General features: G+C 44.0%; 1 protein-coding gene across 12 annotated transcripts in view; it reads left to right on the top strand.

The window, feature by feature from the left end:
• MTCL1 (microtubule crosslinking factor 1) overlaps nt 1–22,411 on the top strand; it is a 103,206-nt gene that overhangs the window by 38,194 nt on the left and 42,601 nt on the right. For 5 of the 12 annotated variants that reach the window (XM_032442638.2, XM_032442634.2, XM_032442635.2 and 2 more), the window contains exons 4-5: nt 10,273–10,332; nt 12,448–12,525. The exons of 1 other annotated variant lie outside the window; for it this stretch is intronic. In XM_032442638.2, the coding sequence (XP_032298529.2) occupies nt 10,273–10,332; nt 12,448–12,525 (138 nt within the window). The remainder of the gene's footprint in view (nt 1–10,272; nt 10,333–12,447; nt 12,526–22,411) is intronic. 6 more of the 12 variants (XM_015855284.3, XM_032442641.2, XM_085539703.1 and 3 more) reach the window with 2 other exon arrangements.

Raw genomic sequence — 22,411 nt, forward strand, 5'->3', positions numbered from 1 at the left:
GTGACCTTTATAGCCAAATTCTCAAATTCTCAGACTATGCTGATTGTGCAGCCTCTTCAAGGCTGTGCAAGAAAGCCTGTGTATTTTAGGTGTTGTTTGAATCACAAATATCCAATTTCACAGGGGAAGAGAAAAATCAATCTTTTTTTTTTTTTCTTCATTTAGCAACTTTTTACAACTGTGCATAAAGATACAACTATGTATGCACTAACACCCGAGCAAAGCGTGGTGTGAAATTTGCATGGCTTGGACAAATGCGCATCAACACTGTGGGCTCTGGGCCACTTTGTTGCTGGTTATCCCCCTTTGTTCGGTGCACCGCAATGTGCAGCTAGCACGTCATGTGGGAGAGGACAAAGGGACTTCAATGGGGTGTGAAATTTGAGCTGATCTCCTCTCATAACACATTGCCAGATAGGAGAGCAAGAGCAGGAAACAAAACTGCAAACTTAAAAATCGCGAGGAGAGCTGAAAATGCCAGGCTGTCTCTAATCTGGAGCAGCCATCTGACAGGATGCTTTCAGGCTGGTCTCCTAACAAACACCGTGAAGCTGCAGGATTTCTGCATTGAGGCTATTCTGATTTCATCTGACGATGAATGAAATAGCCAAGTGAAAATGTAAGACGTAGAGATGATTTGAAAGATTGGAACCCCTTAGGTGACGTTATTGCACAGTTGTTGCTGAGATACTGATTCAGAAAGGGACGGGTTGTTTTTCACATTCTGTCTTCATGATCAGTGGTTGGGGGGAAAAAAATAAAAGGCTTTTGAATCCAAAGACTTGATTCAACCTATAAAAGCCTCTAAAAGCGGTTGGACTTGATGATCTTTAAGGTCTTTTCCAACCTAAGTAATTCTATGATATGTGTTTGCATTCATTGTTAAAATCCAGCCCAAAGGAAAATACTGCCTCTGCAAATTATTCTCGCATTAGACCCTGTGCAGTTTCTCACTGTGCAGTGCATCCTGCAGTACTGCTCTATGCTGGGAGTGTGTTGGTGTAGCTGTGGTGCTGGGGGCAGCCATCCCTCTGTGCTGCACTGGTGGGACACCTGGCACCCTGTCTGGAGCTTTAGGGAGCAAAGCCCTGGCTGTTCTCTGGAAAATTGCCTCTCTGGGATTGTACAGAGAATGGTATTGGAAGGAAAAACAGGGGGGAATAGCAGTTGGTTCAGAGTAAAGCTTTTCAAATCGGCTTTCCAAAGCACTTCGTAGAAGAGCTATCAGCTGGTAGCCCGGAGTATTTTCAGACTACTCTTTGCAGTTACTGCAAAGTTTAAAAGATTTCCTCCATTCCCTCGGCTCTAACCCTGGGCTCAGCTCTTGAGCTCTTGCCAGCAAGTGTCTTTCCATGCAGGTTCATTGTGAGACCAAATGTTTCAGCCCGGGGTCTTAATGAATGTGTCTGGGATTCCCTGTGAAAACTGAAAAATAGCATGTGCGAGTTTGCTGAGAGGCTCCCTGGTTAAATTCCCACTTATTATGAAAAGCAACATTGAAGTCAGAGGGCAGAGGAAAGAAAGAAGCGCCTGAAGAGGAGAAAAGCAGGGCCAGAGGAGGGCATGCCATTCAGACAGGCCGTGTGAAATCTGACAGTGTGCATAAATATTGGTCCTGGCCATAATAGGGCTGTGATTCTCCCACTGAAGGGAAGCCTTGCATGACTAACAATGAACCGCTTGCATCAGGACGTGCAGCACAGCTGTTAAGCCTGAAGAGCTGTGAATATTATATAGTCATTTAGTTCCGTAGAAATAAAAGTTATTTGGGTTTATCATTACTATTGTCTAATTCAGAGTTAGTGAGGGGTTTATTTTTATGTCTCAGTAGTGTTCAGGGTATTCTAAAACTTTTAGTTTTCCAAGAGAATCCTTGCTGAATTGTTTCAAAGGAATGAAGGATCTACTTAACTCATGGTGCATGCAACTCACTACTGGAATCATAGCAACAAGTGATAGAATGATACAGATATGTAATGCTGTACAGGACAGAAAACAAGTCATAAACAAAGAATCATAGAGTATCCCAAGTTGGAAAGGACCCATGAGGATCACTGAGCCCAACACCAGCTCTATACAGGGCTACCCAAAATTCAAACCATGAGAAAGCTGTCCAAAAACATTCCCAGGTTTTCCCATGTAAATGCATTGAAAATTCATTCTTGTTACATGCAAAGTGAAAGAACAGTAATGACACCAAACTAGGAAACTGAATGTTGGCTGGGGCATTTGGTGTGGTCAGTAAGAGCTTTTCTGGCATTGCCACTGGTGAGCCCCACAGCATGTGGGTGTGTGTGTGCCTTGGGACTGGGCTGTGGCTGGCTGCTTATCCAGAGCCTGCAATGATTTTGAAGGCGGGTTTGTCCTAGTATATGTGTGATGATGTTGCTTTTCACTGCTGTCTCTGAACAAGAATGGTACAAGCCAGTTGGCTTGTGGCCACAAGTTGGTGTGCTCTGGGTGCCCTGCACAAAGTACCTGGAGAAGGTCAGGTTTGCAAAAGCCACTTCATTTCAGATGTCACAGCTTGGCCATTGTGAGGCTGCTAATTACACAGCTCTTTGTGAGTGTCATTAAGGGAGATGTTTGCGCCCCTGTTTTAAGCAGTGCCATTGCAAGGAGCTGCCTTTCCCAGATGGGTGAGGATGCAGAAAGAAATAAGTAACCAGAATGGTAGAGGGAAACAGTTTTTGTGTTTTAACTAAGAAGAATGAAAAGTACACGAATGTACCACTATAGTATTTTCTGCCACCTGAGAAATAATGGTCTAAAAAAAACCAGTGGCATTTCTAGCATTACTTCCACCAGGCTGCCATTATTCATTCTAATGCACATATCATTCATCATCATTAATCTTTTGCACCCGAGACATCCTATTCTCTGCTAGCTACCACATTTCAGGTCAGGATCTGGTCCTTTGATGGGCTCGGATACACTGTCTTGTCACTTTGCTGCTGCCAGCTAAGTACTGACCAGGAAGGTAACCCTGAGCAGTGCTGGGGCAGCATCCAGCATAGCATCCCCACAGCAGCAGCAAGGCTGCTCTTTCCTGTAATTTCCACATTTTGGTGCGTGATAGCAGCCTTAAGACATGTCAGCTGGCCTACTGGCCATTTCCAGATGAATCTTAGGTAGCCTAGCACTTTTCTCTTGTGATAGTAACTCTGGCTTGAGTTTTATTTGTACAATTGGTGGCCTTGTTCATTGTTTGAGAACTAACTTTACTTGTGCTTGAACTGTGACTCCCATAGCTTGACGGATATGTGTGTCTTTGGGGTGACACACCACCTGTTGGTAAACTGCTATGTGCATTATAGGAATGTATGTTACAGTTAGCAGTTACCTGAGGGTCAAAAATGTCACCAACTATAGGAATGTGAATTTAGCATCTAGATGAAAAATAGAAACCTTTTGTTAGAGCGCAGTGTCTCTAAAATGGTAAAAGAATAGATGACTGACTGAGGATTACAAAGGCTATCTGGGACGCGTTCACTAGAGATCGCCTCATTTGGCCTTTAATCTCTCTACTTCTTTAGAATTTTGTTTAATATTTCATAGAAACAGAAGTTGCTCTAATCCAAGGGTGACTGAATATAGTTGTACTTATAACTGTCTACTCATGGAATAAATTTCTTTCCATCCCCAGTGAGATAAACAATCCCGTAGTGTCAATAAATTAGTACAGAAAGTGCAGGTGTTGTGCAGCTCTGTGTATTGTTCTCTGCTAAGAGTTCCAAAAATATAACTTTTCTTTCCTTTCTATTCAATTTGTTCTTTACACCTGTGCCATGGGCCACAGGGATTTCAGAGCTGTGTGTTTTCTCCCCTCCTGGTGCTGTAAATCGCTGCAGTAACCTCCTGACCCAGTAAGAACTTGGAGCTTCACCGTGCTCCCTTCCTTTCTTTTAGGAGAACAATCCAAGGCACAGCTCTGCTCATTCCACCACTGAGAAACTGCAATTTGTTTCTCTCAGTGCACTGACACCTGTATAAAGCCTGGGACCATAAGCGACATAGCAGTGTTTCTAAATTCTGTTAGTTACAGGGAAAGGAAGAGCTCTATATTGAAGTGTTTGGAGAGCAGGTATCTGTCCCTGCATGAGTTGTAAGGCATTTCTCAGGGAACACAGGAGAGAGCACCCCTCCACTTCTTGGTCATGGATGTCATCTCCTCAGTGTTTTGTGGCTTGTCCTGACCTACAGGCACCAGACTTGCATTGCTGTGTGTGATCTAATGGCAGAGAACAAATTATGTGTTGGCAGGCAGCTTTGGGACAGCTATGTTTGTGTGCATGCAGTGCCCAGTGTATTTAATGAGCTGCCTGCTACTCTGTCACACCAGCAGGCCTAGTTGGTGTCAGCACAGTGCATACCTCTGGGATTATGCCCCAGCTCTGGTATGACATCTTTCCAAAAGGGGTGTGAGCTGACGTGGTTCATGGCCCATTTGTGGGATGATGCTCAGTGGCTGCGGTTCAGCTGGCACAGGGGAAGCAGCAGTGCATCAGACAGCAATATACCAGTCAGAATTTGGGATGTTACCTTTCTGTTGTGGCATTTCAGTTATTGTGTTAGTAACAACTATTACATCACTGTGCTGTAACTGTTCACTAATTATTCCTATAATGATTATCATGTAATAATCCTACTGATAAGTCTGTCTGTCCAGGGCTCTGAGCAACCTGATGTAGCTGTAGGTGTCCCTGTTCATTGCAGAGAAGTTGGAGTAGATGACCTTTAAGGGTCCCTTCCAACTCAGATGATTCTATGATTCTATGAAATGACTAAACTGGTTTCAGGTCCCCTCGTCAGCCCCCATGGAGCAAATACCAGGAGATGCAGCCTGTTGTGAGCCAGCCTGGCTGTCTTCCCATATCCATGCACTGCCCTCTCAGCACAGGGCTCCAGGCAGCCAGCAAAGTCCTGCTGCTTCCTCACAATCAATTGTGTCAAATTATCTGTAAGCACTGGTCTGGCTGCTATCTCAGGGGGATCAGTCCACATGCAGAAGGCACCAGGAATCCGTGGGAGACAGCTGATACTGTATGCTGCTAAAAGGAGCAAAAGAAAGAGGCTTCTCCAAAGCCCCCTATTCATAAGCTTAGCACAATAGTGGAAACAATGGTTAAGGAAATTTAAGCCAGTGCTGAAAGCTGCTCTGCTTTGCTGCTTTTTCACTCAAGGGATGGCTTTTATTCTGAACTGTAATGCTTATGATATTTCAGACATGGCTTGCTTTGCTAGGTCATGTGAATGATGGATATCGCAGTATTTGGAGGTTTCCAGTAAATGAAACACACGTGGGGATGAATGCAGATATAGATCACTTGCGTCAAACCAAGTATTATCACGGCTCGGTGAGATATCCTTTGCAAGGGCCTACAGCAATTGAAAAGTGATTAGGATTTCATTGTGTTTTCCCATTCCAGTAGCCATCCCATAGATATATATGAAAGTCCATGTGGAAGATCTGCCGCCATATCTTCACTGAGTGACCAGTGTAATACTGAAGTACGGGGTGGCAGCAAAACAAAATTCCAGATGTTTTGAGAGTGTCAGTTCTCTGCACAGTTTTTGTCTTTATCTACCAAACTGAGCAAGAGCAGGGTAGCACCAAAGCAGTGGGATAGAGGGGAATCTTGTACCTGTGAATGACAGGCTGGAAAGTGAGAAACTGCCAAAAACATGAAGCTGCCTGCAGCGGCCAGAGGAGCTGAATGGGGGTTTCTGGAGAAGGGTTTTGTCATCATCCTTCAGTAACCTTTCCATGTGGTCTGGTACAGTGCTCAGATAACACCAGTGGTAACAGCAGTGGTGAGTCATTCCCAAGCAGTGATTAGTGCTGCAGTTAACGAACACTGCTTCACATCACTTGGGAATAAATCCACCTTCTGACTGCCTGTTGGAATCGAAACTGGTTTTCTCCTAATTCACATTCCTGCTGAGCAGGGTTGCCTTGAGCTAGACCACTGCCATGAAGGGGTCAGTGCAATGATTGGGTTTTAGAGTCAACCATGTGCTGTGATGCTGGGTGTTTTGCTCACTGCTGGACCTGAGGAGGCTCAGCATCTAACCAGAATTGGCTCTCATTGGGAAATGCCAATGTGCAGCTCTGGAGATTTTACCTTACAGAAACCAGTCAATTGAAAGCAGCCTGCATAAGCTACTGGGGCATTTAGAGCTAGTGGGTTTGGTCACTCATGCAGGTTTTTTTAGAGATCTCTCTCACTGGCAGTACTTTCTAATAAATGCAAATGAAATCTGTGATAATCCATTTCAAAGCAATTGGTAGCAAGCCATTGCTGTGCAGAGAACATTATTTATACAACTCATAAACCACCGTGATGCTCGTGCATAATTCCTCACACATCACAGTGACAGAAATTGCCTTCGGGGCCAGAATTTCCAAGGCAGCCTCTCTGTTTTTAAGTTGCAGACATTGTCACTTTTGTGGCTGACTACTTGATTTTTCAGGTTCAGTTTGATGCACACACGATAGCATCTGCCTGCTGATGCCAGACTGCACCCAAAATGCCTCACTCCTTTTAATAGCAGTGAATAAAATGACAGACTGACAGCTCCAAGTAGCTCTTGATTCTTTCTTCTTTTTTCCAAGTCCTTCTTTACTGCCTCCTGTCCACAGCTCTATTCCCAGCCTTCCCACATCCTGGCTTAGTATTATAACTCAGGGTAGTATATCATATGCTACGTTTGTGATTTCTGTTAACTCACACACACCTTATCCCAGTGTCCTGCTGAACCTCTAATTTAAGTCCATTGACTTACTGCTTGCTGTTCCCCACATGGACAGTTTTTCTCTCCGTTCTTGCTCCCATTGCTCTGTTTGCAATGCTTCCTGGATCTGTGCTGAAAGATATAAATCATCTCTTCCTGATCTCTCAAGGCTCCTAGGAGAAGTGCAAATAATTATATCTCTTTCTGCATTTAGTACTGCAGTCACTACATCCAATGATCTTATAGGGAAGTTTAACTTCTAAAACAACAGGCTATTTATTAACCCTGTGTATTAAATCTCCTTAGTAGCTATGAGGTGTTGTGAAAATCAAACTGCAGTGAAACTGTGGTGGTAGAAAATTTCCATTGAATAACCTCTTTCCTGAGAGACTATGTTATCCAAATGACTAATAAAGTCTTGTTTAACCATCACGGAGAGACATTTTGGTAGACAGCCAGCTCTGGTTAGTCTCTTGAGTATAAAAAGTAGCATAGAAATATTCCTTCCAGCATTAACTCATATCAGCTTCTGGTGCCGATTTCCTGCACTTCAAAGAGAAATGCTCCTTTAATGCACTATTTTATATCACTTGGGCTCGTAGTGTGTTCCACCTATATTTCTTTTTTCTGCCCTAGGTCCTACAGAAATGTCAGCATTGTAGGTTGCTGTTTTGTGTACACATGCATCTGAGACTCACAGCATCACATTGGAGACCTTTAATTGCTCTCATACAGTGTTTAGGGGACTTTAGTCTGAGTAGTCCCTCATGGCCATCCCCCTGTGTTTGTAATCCTGCACTGACAGTTGAGGTTTTCTCCCTGCTGCCCCCTGAAAGCCCACAGAGATAGGTATTGCATGCATGCTCTAATACAAGCTAGAGTTGAGTCCCTACATGCTAGAAATACAAAGCATTCTCCCAATCCACACTGATCAGAAGGTTTTCATGCAAATCCAGCAGATCGGTGTGAAAATGCTTGAGGCGAGGTCCCATCTATGGCATGATGTTAAAATCTTGTTACTCTGGATCTGTGAAATCCATTTTGTACAGTGAGGAGTGAAGCTCCCAAGGCCAGGTTGCTACCTACCTGTTTCTTGCCATGTGGTCAAATCCTCCTACCTAAGTTTTGCTTCCCTTCCCCTTACTTTTCAAGTATTACTCCTTACAACCAAACAGAGGCTCCATTACTGCCCATTGTACACCACAACCCATCTTGCTTCCTGCTTATGCTACTCTAGCCTGAAGTCACAAAGAGCAATGGGTACAAGAGTAAGGCGGTCCCCATGGCTTTTCAGCCACACTGACCAGCCCTGGGGGCTGAAGCAGGCACCGTGGCTGGCAGCTCATTGCAGTTACACCTCTGTTTTCACAATAACACCATGCTGAAAATAGAAAAAGGGAAAGCAGTAACTGTTTATCCTGGCTAAGCTTGTGTAGCAGGTTTTCATATGTTTGTGGGGTTTAAGGTCTTTTTTTTTCTTAAACTGTTTCAGTATCTTTTAAAAGAAAAAAAGAACATTTCTCTAACACAGCTTCATTAGTTATAGGACTTCATGAGATTAAAGTAGAGAGCAGATTAGCGAAACCAAACTGTAATATGTCTTGGGCATATGGTGCTGCATATGAATGGTTTTTAACTACTTAACTGTGTATAACAAAGAGCAGAAGGAGAGATTTGTCTTAGCGTGCCATAATGATAATTTGTAGTAGCTGCGTAGCATAACAGTCAGAAGCCACAAGGCCACGGGAAGCTTTTGCTTGCATTTCCATAGTGTGTGTTCCCGAGCTCACGCCATGTCTTCAGTCATCTGATGACAGGAATAAGATGTAGCTTAACTAATTAGCAAGATGCTTCTCCCTCCTTCTTCCTCTTTGCTGGGCTTCTGTTTTGCAGACCTTGTAATGAGCCTAGCTGAGCTCTGGAGTAGAATCATAGAATTACAGAATATTTTGACTTGGAAGGGACCTCAAAGCCCACCCAGTCCCACCCCGTGCCATGGGCAGGTCTGCCCCCCAGCAGTTCAGCTGCCCAGGGCCCCATCCAACCAGACCTTGAGCACCTCCAGAGATGGGGCACCACAGCTTCTCTAGGCAGCCTATTCTAAGTTTGCATCCTCACTTATGCACCTGTAAATTTCAAATACATCCCAAAATCGTGCAGTGCAGCCCTGGGTTAACACTGGGTATGGAGTTGTGTTCTAGCCCTTGGATACAGGAGCTACACTGGTACGAGCAAGCTCATGACAGCCAAAGGTTCACCTCAGAGTTGCCCCTTGTAAAGTGAACATAAATGGAAGTAGTCAGTGGACTATGTTGGGTTGATTGTTTGGGAACATCATCCTTCAAGCCTTCACTGCCTTTATGGATTGAAAGAATCCTATTTTCTCTTTAGCTGTGTCAAAGCCTGTGTGCTGCTTGTTGGAAGGACAAGCAAGCAGAGCATTTTCTGATCACGAAGGTGTTTCAAGCTACTGAAGGCCATGTTAGAAACAGAGGCATAGGTGTCTATGAAGGGATCTTGAACTAGCTGAAGGGGAGGCACTGCAAGCCAAAGAACCCCTTATTTGCACCTCCCATGTGCATGAAGCAGGTTCCAGAGAAGTTGAAACTCTGGGCACCGGCAAAGTGATGTAGCCAGCTTTGAATCAGGCAAGTCTATGTTTTCCAGCTTGCTCCTTTCTTGCCTAATGTCTATTGTCCTACTGTGATATTGACATACTTCAAAGGACAAAAGTCAAATTTTTTGCAGTTTCTAAATAGATCTGTCTTACAGAAGTTTGAACTTGGTCCTGAAACATAAGGTTGGCAAGGTTAGTGAAACACAAGTAACGTGGCTGAGCTCCACCTACCCCTCCTGAGAAGAGCCGTGCTTTGGAGGCAAGAGGTTTCATGAGCCAAGCAGGTGTGAGGACATAGTTCCCATGTCTTAAACATAAACTCTGTCTTTAAAAAATGCTTATAAAGTGATGTAAAGATTTGAAATGGCAATCAAATCTAACTTGCATAATAAATTCAGGAGAATAGGTGTCTTTTTTCCCACCTGGTTTTATCTGGGTTCCTTGTGTATTTGCAAGCAGGGACTAACTAGCAACATTATGTCGCATAGCTTAAACATGCCTGACTCTTTGCTTTCCTCTAAGGTTTCCACAATGTGTTTCACATCCACCATGAGTAACATTCTTGGACTTCTGCCCTGGATTAATCAAACATAAATCATTGCTTCATACCAAAAGAAAGTTTTGCCAAAAATTGTGGTGGTCCAGAGGAGAAGAAAAAGAGGTTTTCTCGCCTCTGTGAACTTTTAACTGATTTTATTCCTTTCTTTTTTTGTGTGCCTGGGAAATACTGTGCATTGGAAAACTCGCTGACAAGCCCCTGATAATCTTGTTTTCTTAGTGATTAATACCAAAAATGAAACCCCCATCTGCTCAGGAGAATATCCCTGCTTTCCCCTCAATTAGTTTTATGGTGGTGGGCTCTGCCAAACTTGCTGACTCAGTGCTCGGCTTATCAGTAACCCAGAAATGCTTTATTTCAGAGTTCCCTGAAGAGAAGAGGCAGCAGAGAAATGCACAAAGAAAAAAAGGCATTTACCCAGGTAAGGTTTTCGAGAATGTGCAGTTTAGATTTAAATCACGTGATAAACTCAACATTTCTTTTTATGGGTGTTGACAGGGCCATCAGGCACATTAAGGCCTAATTGCACTCTAGTTAATCTACTGAGACTTCCCAGAGATAATGCAGAAGCAATTTAGGACATGAGTACAGTCCCGAAATCATGCAGCGATCGGGTTTGCTGTACGTTCATCAGCAGAGCCAGGCTAAAGGTTTCCTACAGGAAGAGAAAATCACTTTGCCTCACACAGTAATTGGATCGCAGCTTAGGGAACAGCTAAATTTATACGTGGTGCCGAAGTCATTGCACTGAGGAGTGGCTTGGCAGACAGCACGGTCCTCAGATGGCAGCAACTGCTCAAGATTACTGCTTCCCCCAGCTCAGGTAAAGGACAGAGCCTGAGCTGGACCCTTTATCTGCATCCGGACACTGTTTTTTTTGTTGTCCCCTGGGCTGGTCTTCCTCAGAGCCGTGTTTCCTTTGCTTTTTGTGCTGACAGTGAGAGTTGAAGCTTTTCCCAGCAGCCATACGGTTACTGTTTATAGACAGAGGGATGTGGATAGCATTTCCCCTCGCTGCAGAGGGAGCCAAGAGTGGCATCATTATCTTCACCAGAGAAAGATTGAGCCTCCCCTGCTGCCCCCTTGGCAGGCTCAGTGCACAAAACCGAGACGTATGGTTTTCCTTGGAGCTGATGGAGCCTTAAAATCCCATTGATTTGTAATAATAGCTGTAATAAATTAGAACATGCTGCACTTGAAATGGGCTCCATGCACAACTGGTAAGGTGGGATGGGCAGTCCAGGAGCTGCAGCCTCCGCCTGTGGGGTAAAGCAGAGCTAGCATCCCTGTGGAGTGAGTGCAAGTACAGCTTAATTGAACCTCAAAATGGGGAAATGGGCTTTCTTCCTGCATCTCCTGTTACAGGGAGTTAAGACATCAGTGAGGTCAGAAGAAATTTGTTATCCTGCATGTCTGTAAGATACATGTACAAGATATATATGTGCGTGCACTCTTGGAAATTACAAATGAAGTCATGGTTGAGTCATTTGGGGTATGTGGGAGGGTATGTCCTTCCTTCCTTCTTTCCTTCCTTCCCTGATTCCCGGAAATACAGAAAAGAGCAGAGAGAATGAATTTGTGTGCGTCCTTCCTCTGCCCAAATCCAGACACTGCAGCATAGGAGCAGCTGTAGTTTGCCTCTGAAAGACTTATGAAGGGCTCCACAAAATTAACAGAGTAACCCAGAGTCAGCTCTGCACCACTCACAATGTGAGAACGTGATCCCGGAAACCAGCCAAGGAAAAAGACTTTACACTGTATGCACATGGGTGTGTACAACATGCAAGCAAAGGATTTGCATTTGAAAATGAGAACCGCTGTGATAGCACTATACAAGGGAGCCATTTTTTTTCCCCAGTAATTCTTCAGGGCAAGAAAGATGGAGAAAGAGTCTTATATACTGACATGCTCTATCCAACTGGGGCACGTCCTCACCATCTCCCAGATCTAGGGCATTACCCAGAGCAGTCTGCAAACCCGCGTATCGGTTCAGAGGACCATGCTGTTTAAAGCCAGAGCACACCGTGCCAAGTGCCCAACCTGGTCCAACAGCCTCTGGGTCCTGGGGCACGGCTCAGAGGGGTAAGTGCAGACACAGCCAGGCAGGTTCGCAGCACTGCTCTACAAGGGTAGCCACTCTAAATAACTAAAATAGTTTCACACACTTAAACTGAGATACCTTACGCTGGACGCAAAACAGCTTTCGAGGTGAAGGCTGGGCTTACTTAAGCCCACAGTATGAACCTCATTGTTTTTCTCTTTGTCCCTATAACATACTTTGTGACTGAAAAGCGGCCGCAGACTTGGATTGTGTAAATCTGTGCACCTGCATACCTACAGATATGTATAACGTGGAGCAGATCTGGTATTATTAGTTACTGGGAGCTCATCATGAAAATAAGTGGCAACATCACATCCACAGCGGGACACAGCTTAAATATGTATTAAACTGATTGTCTAGAAGTCATGTAAAAGCAGAGTTGTTAGGTGTGCTTACCTGCTTCTAGCAGTACTGAAGAAACAAGTTTTTATTCAGCAGAATTGCAAAGTGGAGCTTCCTGGGAAGTACCAGGCACCAGGCAAAACACAGAGAAAAGTGGTTCCTCAGCGCAAGGTAGGAGTCTGGTGCTCACCAGGTGCTTGGGTGCTGGTCGTACTGCCCTGTTGTCGGGCCCACAACCCCGACACGCTTCCCCATCTTCTGCCTGGCAGCTCCTGTGAGCCGGTGATGGTAGAGGAGATGGTGTTGGTCTCTATCTTTCTTTGTGTCTTCTTGCCAGAAAAGAAATATCATTTATGGGAGTTTTTGATCAGCTCCTTGTTCTCATCACATAATTTACATTGCATAATGAATTTAAGTTTCTTTTTTTTTTCTTTTTTTTTTTTTTTTTCATTTAAGTTTCATTTCTTTATCTCCACGCTCTCCATTTGCCTAAATTAGACTGCAGACTCTTTAGGGGCACATATGGGCTTTCTCCTTTTGCCGTATTTTTTTTCATTAATATCTCTCTGTAGTGCTGTACAGAGGTGTGGTGCTGTAGTATGCAAATATGCACAATCAGTAATCATCAATTCCCATTTATCCTTCATAATCCTTAAAGCCAGTGATGAGCGCCATTAATGACTCTACATTTTTGCATTGTCATTTGTCCTTTCTTTTTTTTCAAAGCAGTCTGCCCTACATACACCTTTTCAGGAAGGTGTCCACATGCTGGATGTGAAATAGAGAAATACATTTAGGCTGATCAATAGCCCAGGTTTCACCCCTTTGAACTTAAACCTTTTGCTCCTCCAGAATGATGGAAAGACTGTCTTCTCTTTCTTTTTGTATTTTTTATTCTGTTTTTTGCTTTTGTTGTATTTGTTTTTCACTAGTAACAAACTGTTAGTAATTTCTGTGATTTGGCCTCCCTGTAGTTTGCCTTATATTTCAAAACTACCTGTCTGTGTGGGTGCCTTGCCCTCTCGCTCCTTCCACTTGGTTTCAACTGATCAAGAAATCGCTGATATTTCTGTACACAAAGTTTCAGAGGGACAGATGCATGAAGGTTGGGATCCTACCCTTCTGGCATGTTTAGATCTCGCTGATAATCTCTCCTGGCCATTCTTTTCCTTTGGAAAAAAAGCTGTCTGGGGAATGGGATTTTCAGTAGTCACATTCCCTACTTGAGAAATGTGGAAGATCTAGAGCTTTCTCACCTTTCCAGATGGGATCCATATTTAGTAGGCGTCTACTAACATCCATCAGCTCTGTTGTTCAGTGTGAGGCTTGTGTTTGTATAATGAAAAATAGATTGTTTGTTTCAGCTCTTATAAAGAAAGAAAGAAAGAAAGAAAGAAAGAAAGAAAGAAAGAAAGAAAGAAAGAAAGAAAGAAAGAAAGAGAGAAAGAAAGAAAGAAAATAAAAAGAAAATGGCAAATGTGGTATTTATTTTTCCCACAGACAAAACCTAGCAATAAAATAATGTCATTAGAAGAATACTTATAACTGTTTTGGTCCTGCTATGAATACATGCTACCTACATGAAAGCCTTGAGGTTGGGCTGTGCTGCAGCCATGGGCCTGATCCCAAATCCACTACAGCTCTTACCTTCGCATCAAAAGCTTCAGAATGCACAGTGTGTTGGGTCAAGTATGAGGCAGTGAGTGCTACTGGTACTGTTTGCAGTCCAGCCAGGAGAAGCTCCTGGAGGAGCTGCCTGTACTGCTCAGAGCCCTGGGTATGATGTCTTCACCTTGGACATCAGTTCCACTGCTGTAGGCAGTGGCAATGGCTGCTGGGCTCCTGCAGCCAAAGCTGGACAGCAAGCATGGAGAAGGACACTGAATCACAGAGTGAGTGCTGTTTTACAGCACTGCTCTATATGTACTTTTACTTGTAATCTTTTGTGGGATACTTAATTTGCAATTCAGACTCATCAAGAGAAAAGCCGTTCGCACATGTATGTCATCATGGCAAGGAGATGTGTATATGTGAGAAGACAGAATGGAAAAAAAACACATCTCCTGGACTGTACTTGTAGTTAGTTATATGCATCTTGCTTTGAGTTGTATAGAACTCACATTATTAGTGCCAGAAACACGACAGAGTTTTAGTTAGTCAGCTGATGGCAGCTTTCTGATAAGCAGGCTCCTGCTTACCACTGAAAACCACGTATTGATAGAAACTTTGACTATTGCTTAACCATATGATGGCATCAGCATATATTATATATATATATATATTACTATTTAGTATTTTAAAATCATGTGAAGCTTGAAATGATGAAATTAGAAATATACAATTGATTACTTCTGCGTCTGTATTAACAGACACAGTATTAACAGCTGAAATTATGGCATCATTCATAATTAGTATATATTTAAATAGGATGAGGAGAAATTAATCTAGGTAACATAAAAGACGCCATCACCAATGTGCAAGGACTGTGTACTTTAGAAATTAAACCATTTCCTCAGATTGCTGAGCCATAATTAGTTTTGTAATTTTTTGCTTCTAATAGGCTGATCTGGGTGAACAATTAACATCAGTCATGTAATCTTCTGGATTTGGTTGCCATTATTAGGAACTGTAACAAAATGGTGATTATGAAAGACAACAGTGCCACAGAGACTGAATCGAAGTTTCCACAGTTAATTGCACATATGTCCACATAGCCGAACAATAATGATGAAATCTGCTGTCTCCAGAGATCATCTTTCAAAGCCTGCCTTCCATTATGCTGCTAATGCTGATAAATGTGTCTCCTACAAGGCCAAGTGCCTGTATCTCCATGACAATTCATGAAAGTGATTCAGGCAAAGAAATTGTTCATCGCCTTAGAATTTACTTACCCTCATCTCTTATTTCAGCACAATCACAGTTTTCATCAGAGTGACGTGTAGAACTTTAAAATGCCCGACTCCAAAGAAATAAATAAACAAACAAACAAACCCCTATTTAGTACTCTGTTGCTTCCAGAAAATAGGTTTTCATATAGGATGGGTTTGAATGTAACTGTGGTTTAATGATTTTTTTCTTTTTTCTTTTTTTCCTTGTGTTTTCCCTTGTGAGCAGTTGTCTGTAGCAGGAAGAGTGGTCACATGCTGTTCCATCTTAATAATAACAACAGCAGTGACAACAGTAGTAATTCCCATGCTAAAAGGGAGCTAGGTACTCAATCTGTTTCACAGTGTTGAGAGATCCAGTTAAAGAACACAGTGAAGTGCTTCTTCACTTTGCAGGGCAACTGTGCAGCTTAGCACATGTTTTTGTGCTTCACAAGCTGAAGAAGCCCAAGGTTTGGGATTTGTCACGGGTTACTTAGATTTACCTATGCCCGTGACAGGGGAAGCCACCCCACGCCCCCCCCCCGGGGCCCGGAAAGGAGGGGGAAAAGGGGAGTGGGATAAAACAGTGACAATCTAAGGAGGAAAAACTTATTTTACTAAATATGATATCGAAATACAAGATAACACAATATAATATAATTAAGGCTAACAAAATCGAACGAAACAGAGAGAGAGAGTCTCCGAAAACCGAGAGGCCTACTGTGAACTCTAGGCGACACGGCTGGAACGCTTCCCACTCTCCGAGAAGTTCGAGAGAAGAAGGAGGGCACTCCAGCCTGGGAACGAGATTATATAGAGTCCTGGTCCCGTGACTTATTGTTACTCCTGTTGTTCTCTGGGATATGTAGTCTTCTTTTGTGGACTGCACATTCAACAGAAGTATCCATACTTGACATGATGTTATGATGTGGAATACTGATAGCAAAATTACAAAATTACAAAACCATGACATTCCACCCCTTATTCTACATTATTACATCATGGTTAATATATACATATATATACATATATATACACGTATGTAAAATTGTGATAGCTAAATAGTAGAATTGCATGTAACATAACTAAATGTACAACTATAATAACTAAAATACACTACACATGCAAACATATATATATATATATAGATACATAAAATTATTGACTGCACTCCCCCAGCATCAAATTCCCTTGTGGCACACATTGAACATCCCCATCCTTCTGCATTACCCACCAAGTGCACCCAGGTCCCTGGGCAAAGACAGTTCCACGGATAGGTTTGCCCTTTCCAGAAGCTGGAAGGACCCAAACAGCTTTTCCCAACATGTTCTTTACATGTATAACAGGGACCTTATCTCCTTCTACAGTGTGTAGGGGGCTAGATTGACTAGGACCATCACGATTGACAGATCCTCTAGTATTGACCAACCAAGTGGCTTCTGCCAGATTCTTCTCCCAGTGCTTAAATGTTCCACCACCCATTGCTTTCAACATAGTTTTCAACAACCCATTATATCGTTCAATTTTACCAGAAGCTGGTGCATGGTAGGGAATATGATAAATCCACTCAATGCCATGATCTTTGGCCCAAGTATTTATAAGAGAATTTTTGAAATGTGTCCCATTATCAGATTCAATTCTTTCTGGGGTGCCATGTCGCCACAAGACTTGTTTCTCAAGACCTAATATGGTGTTTCGAGCAGTTGCATGGGGTACTGCGTATGTTTCAAGCCACCCAGTGGTTGCCTCTACCATAGTGAGTACATAACACTTACCACTGCGAGATCGTGGCAAGGTGATATAATCAACCTGCCACGCCTCCCCATATTTATACTTTTGCCATCGCCCTTCCTCCCAGAGAGGTTTCATCCTTCTGGCTTGTTTAACTATGGCACATGTTTCACAATCATGAATAATCTGCGCAATAGCGTCCATGGTTAAGTCCACCCCTCGGTCTCTGGCCCACTTATATGTTGCGTCTCTTCCTTGATGGCCTGAGGTCTCATGAGCCCATCGAGCTAGAAATAATTCACCCTTATTCTGCCAGTCCAAGTCAATTTGAGCCACCTCAATTTTGGCAGCTTTATCTACCTGATGGTTGTTTTGTTGTTCTTCAGTAGCCCGACTTTTGGGCACATGTGCATCCACATGACGCACCTTTACAACCATATTCTTTGTTCGGGAAGCAATGTCCTTCCATAGTTCAGCGGCCCAAACAGATTTTCCCCTCCGTTGCCAGTTATTTTGTTCCCACCGCTGTAACCACCCCCATAAGGCATTTGCCACCATCCATGAGTCAGTATAAAGATACAGCATTGGCCACCTCTCCCGTTCAGCAACATCTAAGGCCAGCTGGACAGCTTTTACCTCTGCAAACTGACTTGATTCTCCCTTACCTTCAGTGGCCTCTGCAACCTGTCGTGTGGGGCTCCACACAGCAGCTTTCCATTTGCGATGCTTCCCTACAATGCGACATGATCCGTCAGTGAATAGGGCATATTTCTTTTCATTTTCTGGTAATTCGTTGTATGGTGGGGCCTCTTTAGCACGTGATACCTCTTCTGCTGGTGATGTTCCAAACTTTTTATCTTCAGGCCAGTCCATGATTACCTCTAGGATTCCTGGACGATTGAGGTTTCCCATTCGCGCTCGCTGTGTAATCAGCGTAATCCACTTGCTCCAGGTGACATCGGTAGCATGATGGGTGGAGGGAACCTGTCCTTTGAACATCCAGTTCAGCACTGGCAGTCGAGGTGCCAAAAGGAGCTGTGTTTCAGTCCCGACTACTTCGGAAGCAGCCCGAACCCCCTCATACGCGGCTAAGATCTCCTTCTCAGTTGGAGTGTAGCACTCTTCAGACCCCTTATATGATCGACTCCAGAATCCCAGGGGTCGGCCTCGGGTCTCTCCTGAGGCTCTTTGCCACAAACTCCAAGTGGGGCCTTTCTCTCCAGCAGCAGTATAGAGGATGTTCTTTACATCCTGTCCAGTCCGTACTGGCCCCAGGGCTACAGCACGGGCTATCTCTTGTTTAATCTGTTCAAAAGCCTGCTGCTGCTCAGGGCCCCATGCAAAATCATTCTTCTTCCGCGTTACCTGATAAAGGGGGCTTACAATGAGGCTGTAGTTTGGAATGTGCATCCTCCAAAAGCCCACTGCACCCAGGAAAGATTGTGTCTCTTTCTTGCTAGTTGGTGGAGACATGGCAGTGATTTTGTCGATCACATCTGCTGGGATGTGACGACGTCCATCCTGCCACTTTATACCTAAGAACTGAATTTCCTGGGCAGGTCCTTTTACTTTGCTTCGCTTAATAGCAAAGCCAGCTTGTAGAAGAATCCGGATTATCTGCTCTCCTTTTGTGAAAACTTCTTCTGCTGTATCACCCCACACAACAATGTCATCAATGTACTGCAGGTGTTCAGGAGCACCACCCTGTTCCAGTACAGTTTGGACCAACCCATGGCAAATGGTTGGGCTGTGTTTCCACCCCTGGGGCAAACGGTTCCAAGTATACTGAATGCCCCTCCAGGTGAAGGCAAACTGTGACTTGCATTCTGCGGCCAAAGGAATAGAAAAGAAGGCATTGGCAATGTCAATGGTGGCATACCATTTGGCTGCTTTTGACTCCAGCTCGTACTGGAGTTCCAACATGTCCGGCACAGCAGCGCTCAATGGGGGTGTGACCTCATTCAGGCCACGGTAGTCTACTGTCAGCCTCCATTCTCCACTGGCTTTACGCACTGGCCATATGGGGCTGTTAAAAGGTGAGTGAGTTTTACTGATCACTCCCTGATTCTCCAACTGGCGAATCAAATCATGAATGGGGAGCAAGGAATCCCTGTTGGTGCGATACTGCCGTCTGTGCACTGTCTTTGTAGCAATCGGTACCTGCTGCTCTTTTACTCGTAGCAGCCCCACAACAGACGGGTCCTCTGACAGGCCAGGCAAAACAGACAGCTGCTTAATGTTGTCCATGTCTACAGCAGCTATCCCAAAGGCCCATCGATACCCCTTAGGATCCTTGAAATGCCCCCTTCTGAGGTAATCAATACCCAGTATACATGGAGCCCCTGGGCCAGTCACAATAGGATGTTTTTGCCAGTCTTTGCCAGTGAGGCTTATTTCAGCCTCCAGCACAGTCAATTCTTGAGAGCCCCCAGTCACTCCAGAAATATGGATTGATTCTGTCCCTTCATGACTGGAGGGCATTAGGGTGCACTGTGCACCGGTATCCACCAGCGCCTTATATTCCTGTGGTTCTGATGTGCCAGGCCATCGAATCCACACAGTCCAATAAACTCTATTATCCCTTTCCCTCCCCTGACTGAGGGCAGGGCCCCTCTATTGGTTACCTGTGATGACTGGAGCAACTCCACTGGTGGTTGGTATGTCTAGTAGTTCTTTCACCCGTACTCGTAGTGCAGACGTGGGCTGATCATGCCACTTCCTCATGTCTTCTCCACGGTCACGTAGGTAGCGCCACATGGAAACACGCGGTGCAATCGTACTGTTGTTCTTTGCTCGAGCTGGGAAGCGTGTGCGTTTAACAGCTGAGACTTTTGATGATGCAGGTGGGGAGTAGGACTGGACTAGTTTGATCAGATCCTTCATTAGACCTGGTGGCCCGTACGAGGATTGACCTTCATCAGTTGTTTCTGATACTATTACGGGATCATTACAATTAGTTGATGGAAACAATTTCTTGCACATTTCATCTACTCGGTTTTCTAGCCGTGAGATGGCAGAAACTGCGGCATGCAGTTGGGGGAGCTGCTGATCGATGGTTTGAAGCATTATAATCAGCTCAACAACTCGGGGCCATCTGTCCACGAATCCTTTAGATCCTGATACCAATGACTGTGCAATTCTCTCTGGTGCTGTACTTGTGATTTTCTGCCACATGTCAGGATCGGCCCTCACTCTCTCAGGGTCAAGTTCGCTTGGATCAGGGCTGTACAACATTTTCGCCATGGCCAATTCCCTCAGGCGCTGAATACCTTTTTGGACGGTATTCCAACTATCAAATTTAGGCTTCAAAGCATCCTTATAGGGGTACCTTTCTCTCACGGCTTCTAACAGCCGCAACCAGAGAGTAGCAGCTCCATCCGAACATCTGCTAATCCCTCTGTCGATACCTGCATCTTGGGCAATGCTTCCTAGTTGGCGAGCTTCATTACCATCTAGAGACAAGCTGTTGGCCCCATTGTCCCAGCAGCGAAGCAACCAAGCAAGGATACCTTCATCTTGACGCCGTGTAAACTCCTTTCTTGAGCCTTGGATTTCAGTCAGCTTCAGAGGTCGACAATAGGTGATTTCCTCCTCATCATCAGTCTCTTCTTCATGCCTCTTGGTTTTTGCCTTTGCTTTTTTCGGTACTGCTCCATGCCCGGCACCTGGGTCTTCTGCTGCCCCCCCCTGTGCTTCTCCTTCTTTTCGTTCTAGACGCGTGGACACCCGTTTCCATTTCTTGCCTTCCACAGGGGCAACTGATATTGCTACTGATGCCTCCTGTGACTGATCAGAATTAACTTGGGCTTGAATCTCAGATCGGAAACTCTCTCTCTCCAGAATAGTATGATACAAAGCACGGTATGCATAAGCCAAACCCCACATAAGGTTTACCTCCTTAGATCTCTGACCCAAATACTCACTTAATTTCTTAGGGTCCCTTAGGTGTTCAAGAGTGAAATCCCATGACACTGCGGGTCCCCATGCTTCTAAGACTTTTCCTAAACCTTTCCATATTCCCTGCCAGTCATCATTCTCTGGTTCTGGAGGAGACTTCCGCATAGAACGAATGCATAGGAACATATATGCATGCATTGATAGTGATAACATGAATGCAAGTATGAACCCTATCTCAGTTATTGAAAAGCGTGTGGAAATCTGAGAGTACAACCTAAATAAAAAGGGTTTTTTTAGCCTGTACAATGAATTAAACATGGTGGTGTTTGTAAAATTGCCTGTTCCATCTGGGATGCAAGTATTTGTAAAATTGCCTGTTCCATCTGGGATGCAAGTGTTAGTAAGATTCACAATTGCATCTGAGGTGTAGATGCCAAAATTCTGACCATACCACATCTCGTAAAAGTACCAGGCAGGTGTCTCCATCAGTATCCACCTTATTAGGCTATATATCTGCACAATTCCACAACACCAAATTATGGTGTTAATAGTTGACCAATACTTTAAGAAGATCATAATTGCTTTCAATCCCTTAAACAGAGCAACTGGGATGAAGAGTGGATTCATAGCTGGCAGGCTCTGTAAAAGTCAGAGCTAGCTAGCTTTGCTCTAAGGGAGAAAGAAATCCCTTTGTTTTCTACACAAAAGTTAGATAGCAATGCTGAGAATGTGCAGCAGCCCTTAATGTTGACAATTTGTCTGGTATTTCAAGGTCACGTTCTCCGTGAGCAGCTACGGAAAGATAACACTCCGAACACTCCCGTAACGAAGCTCTTTAAGAGCAAAGAGAGAGTTGTTCTAAAAGCTAAAAAGCTCTATGCCCGCATTCTCCACCAAAAAATCTGTCACGGGTTACTTAGATTTACCTATGCCCGTGACAGGGGAAGCCACCCCACGCCCCCCCCCCGGGGCCCGGAAAGGAGGGGGAAAAGGGGAGTGGGATAAAACAGTGACAATCTAAGGAGGAAAAACTTATTTTACTAAATATGATATCGAAATACAAGATAACACAATATAATATAATTAAGGCTAACAAAATCGAACGAAACAGAGAGAGAGAGTCTCCGAAAACCGAGAGGCCTACTGTGAACTCTAGGCGACACGGCTGGAACGCTTCCCACTCTCCGAGAAGTTCGAGAGAAGAAGGAGGGCACTCCAGCCTGGGAACGAGATTATATAGAGTCCTGGTCCCGTGACTTATTGTTACTCCTGTTGTTCTCTGGGATATGTAGTCTTCTTTTGTGGACTGCACATTCAACAGAAGTATCCATACTTGACATGATGTTATGATGTGGAATACTGATAGCAAAATTACAAAATTACAAAACCATGACAGGATTATGACAAGGAAATTTGTTAGAGTAATCTTAATTTCATGATGCTAAAAGGGAGCAAATGTAGCATGAAAAATAAATGGAACATAAAGTGCCAACAAATCACTGCACCTTTTCAACGTAGTCATTCTCATTTTGCACAAAATTTGCTCAGTATTTGAGAAGAAC

This window comes from Coturnix japonica, chromosome 2 (genome assembly GCF_054131305.1).
Source record: "Coturnix japonica strain WE chromosome 2, WE-NBRP24, whole genome shotgun sequence".
Lineage (NCBI taxonomy): Eukaryota > Metazoa > Chordata > Aves > Galliformes > Phasianidae > Coturnix > Coturnix japonica.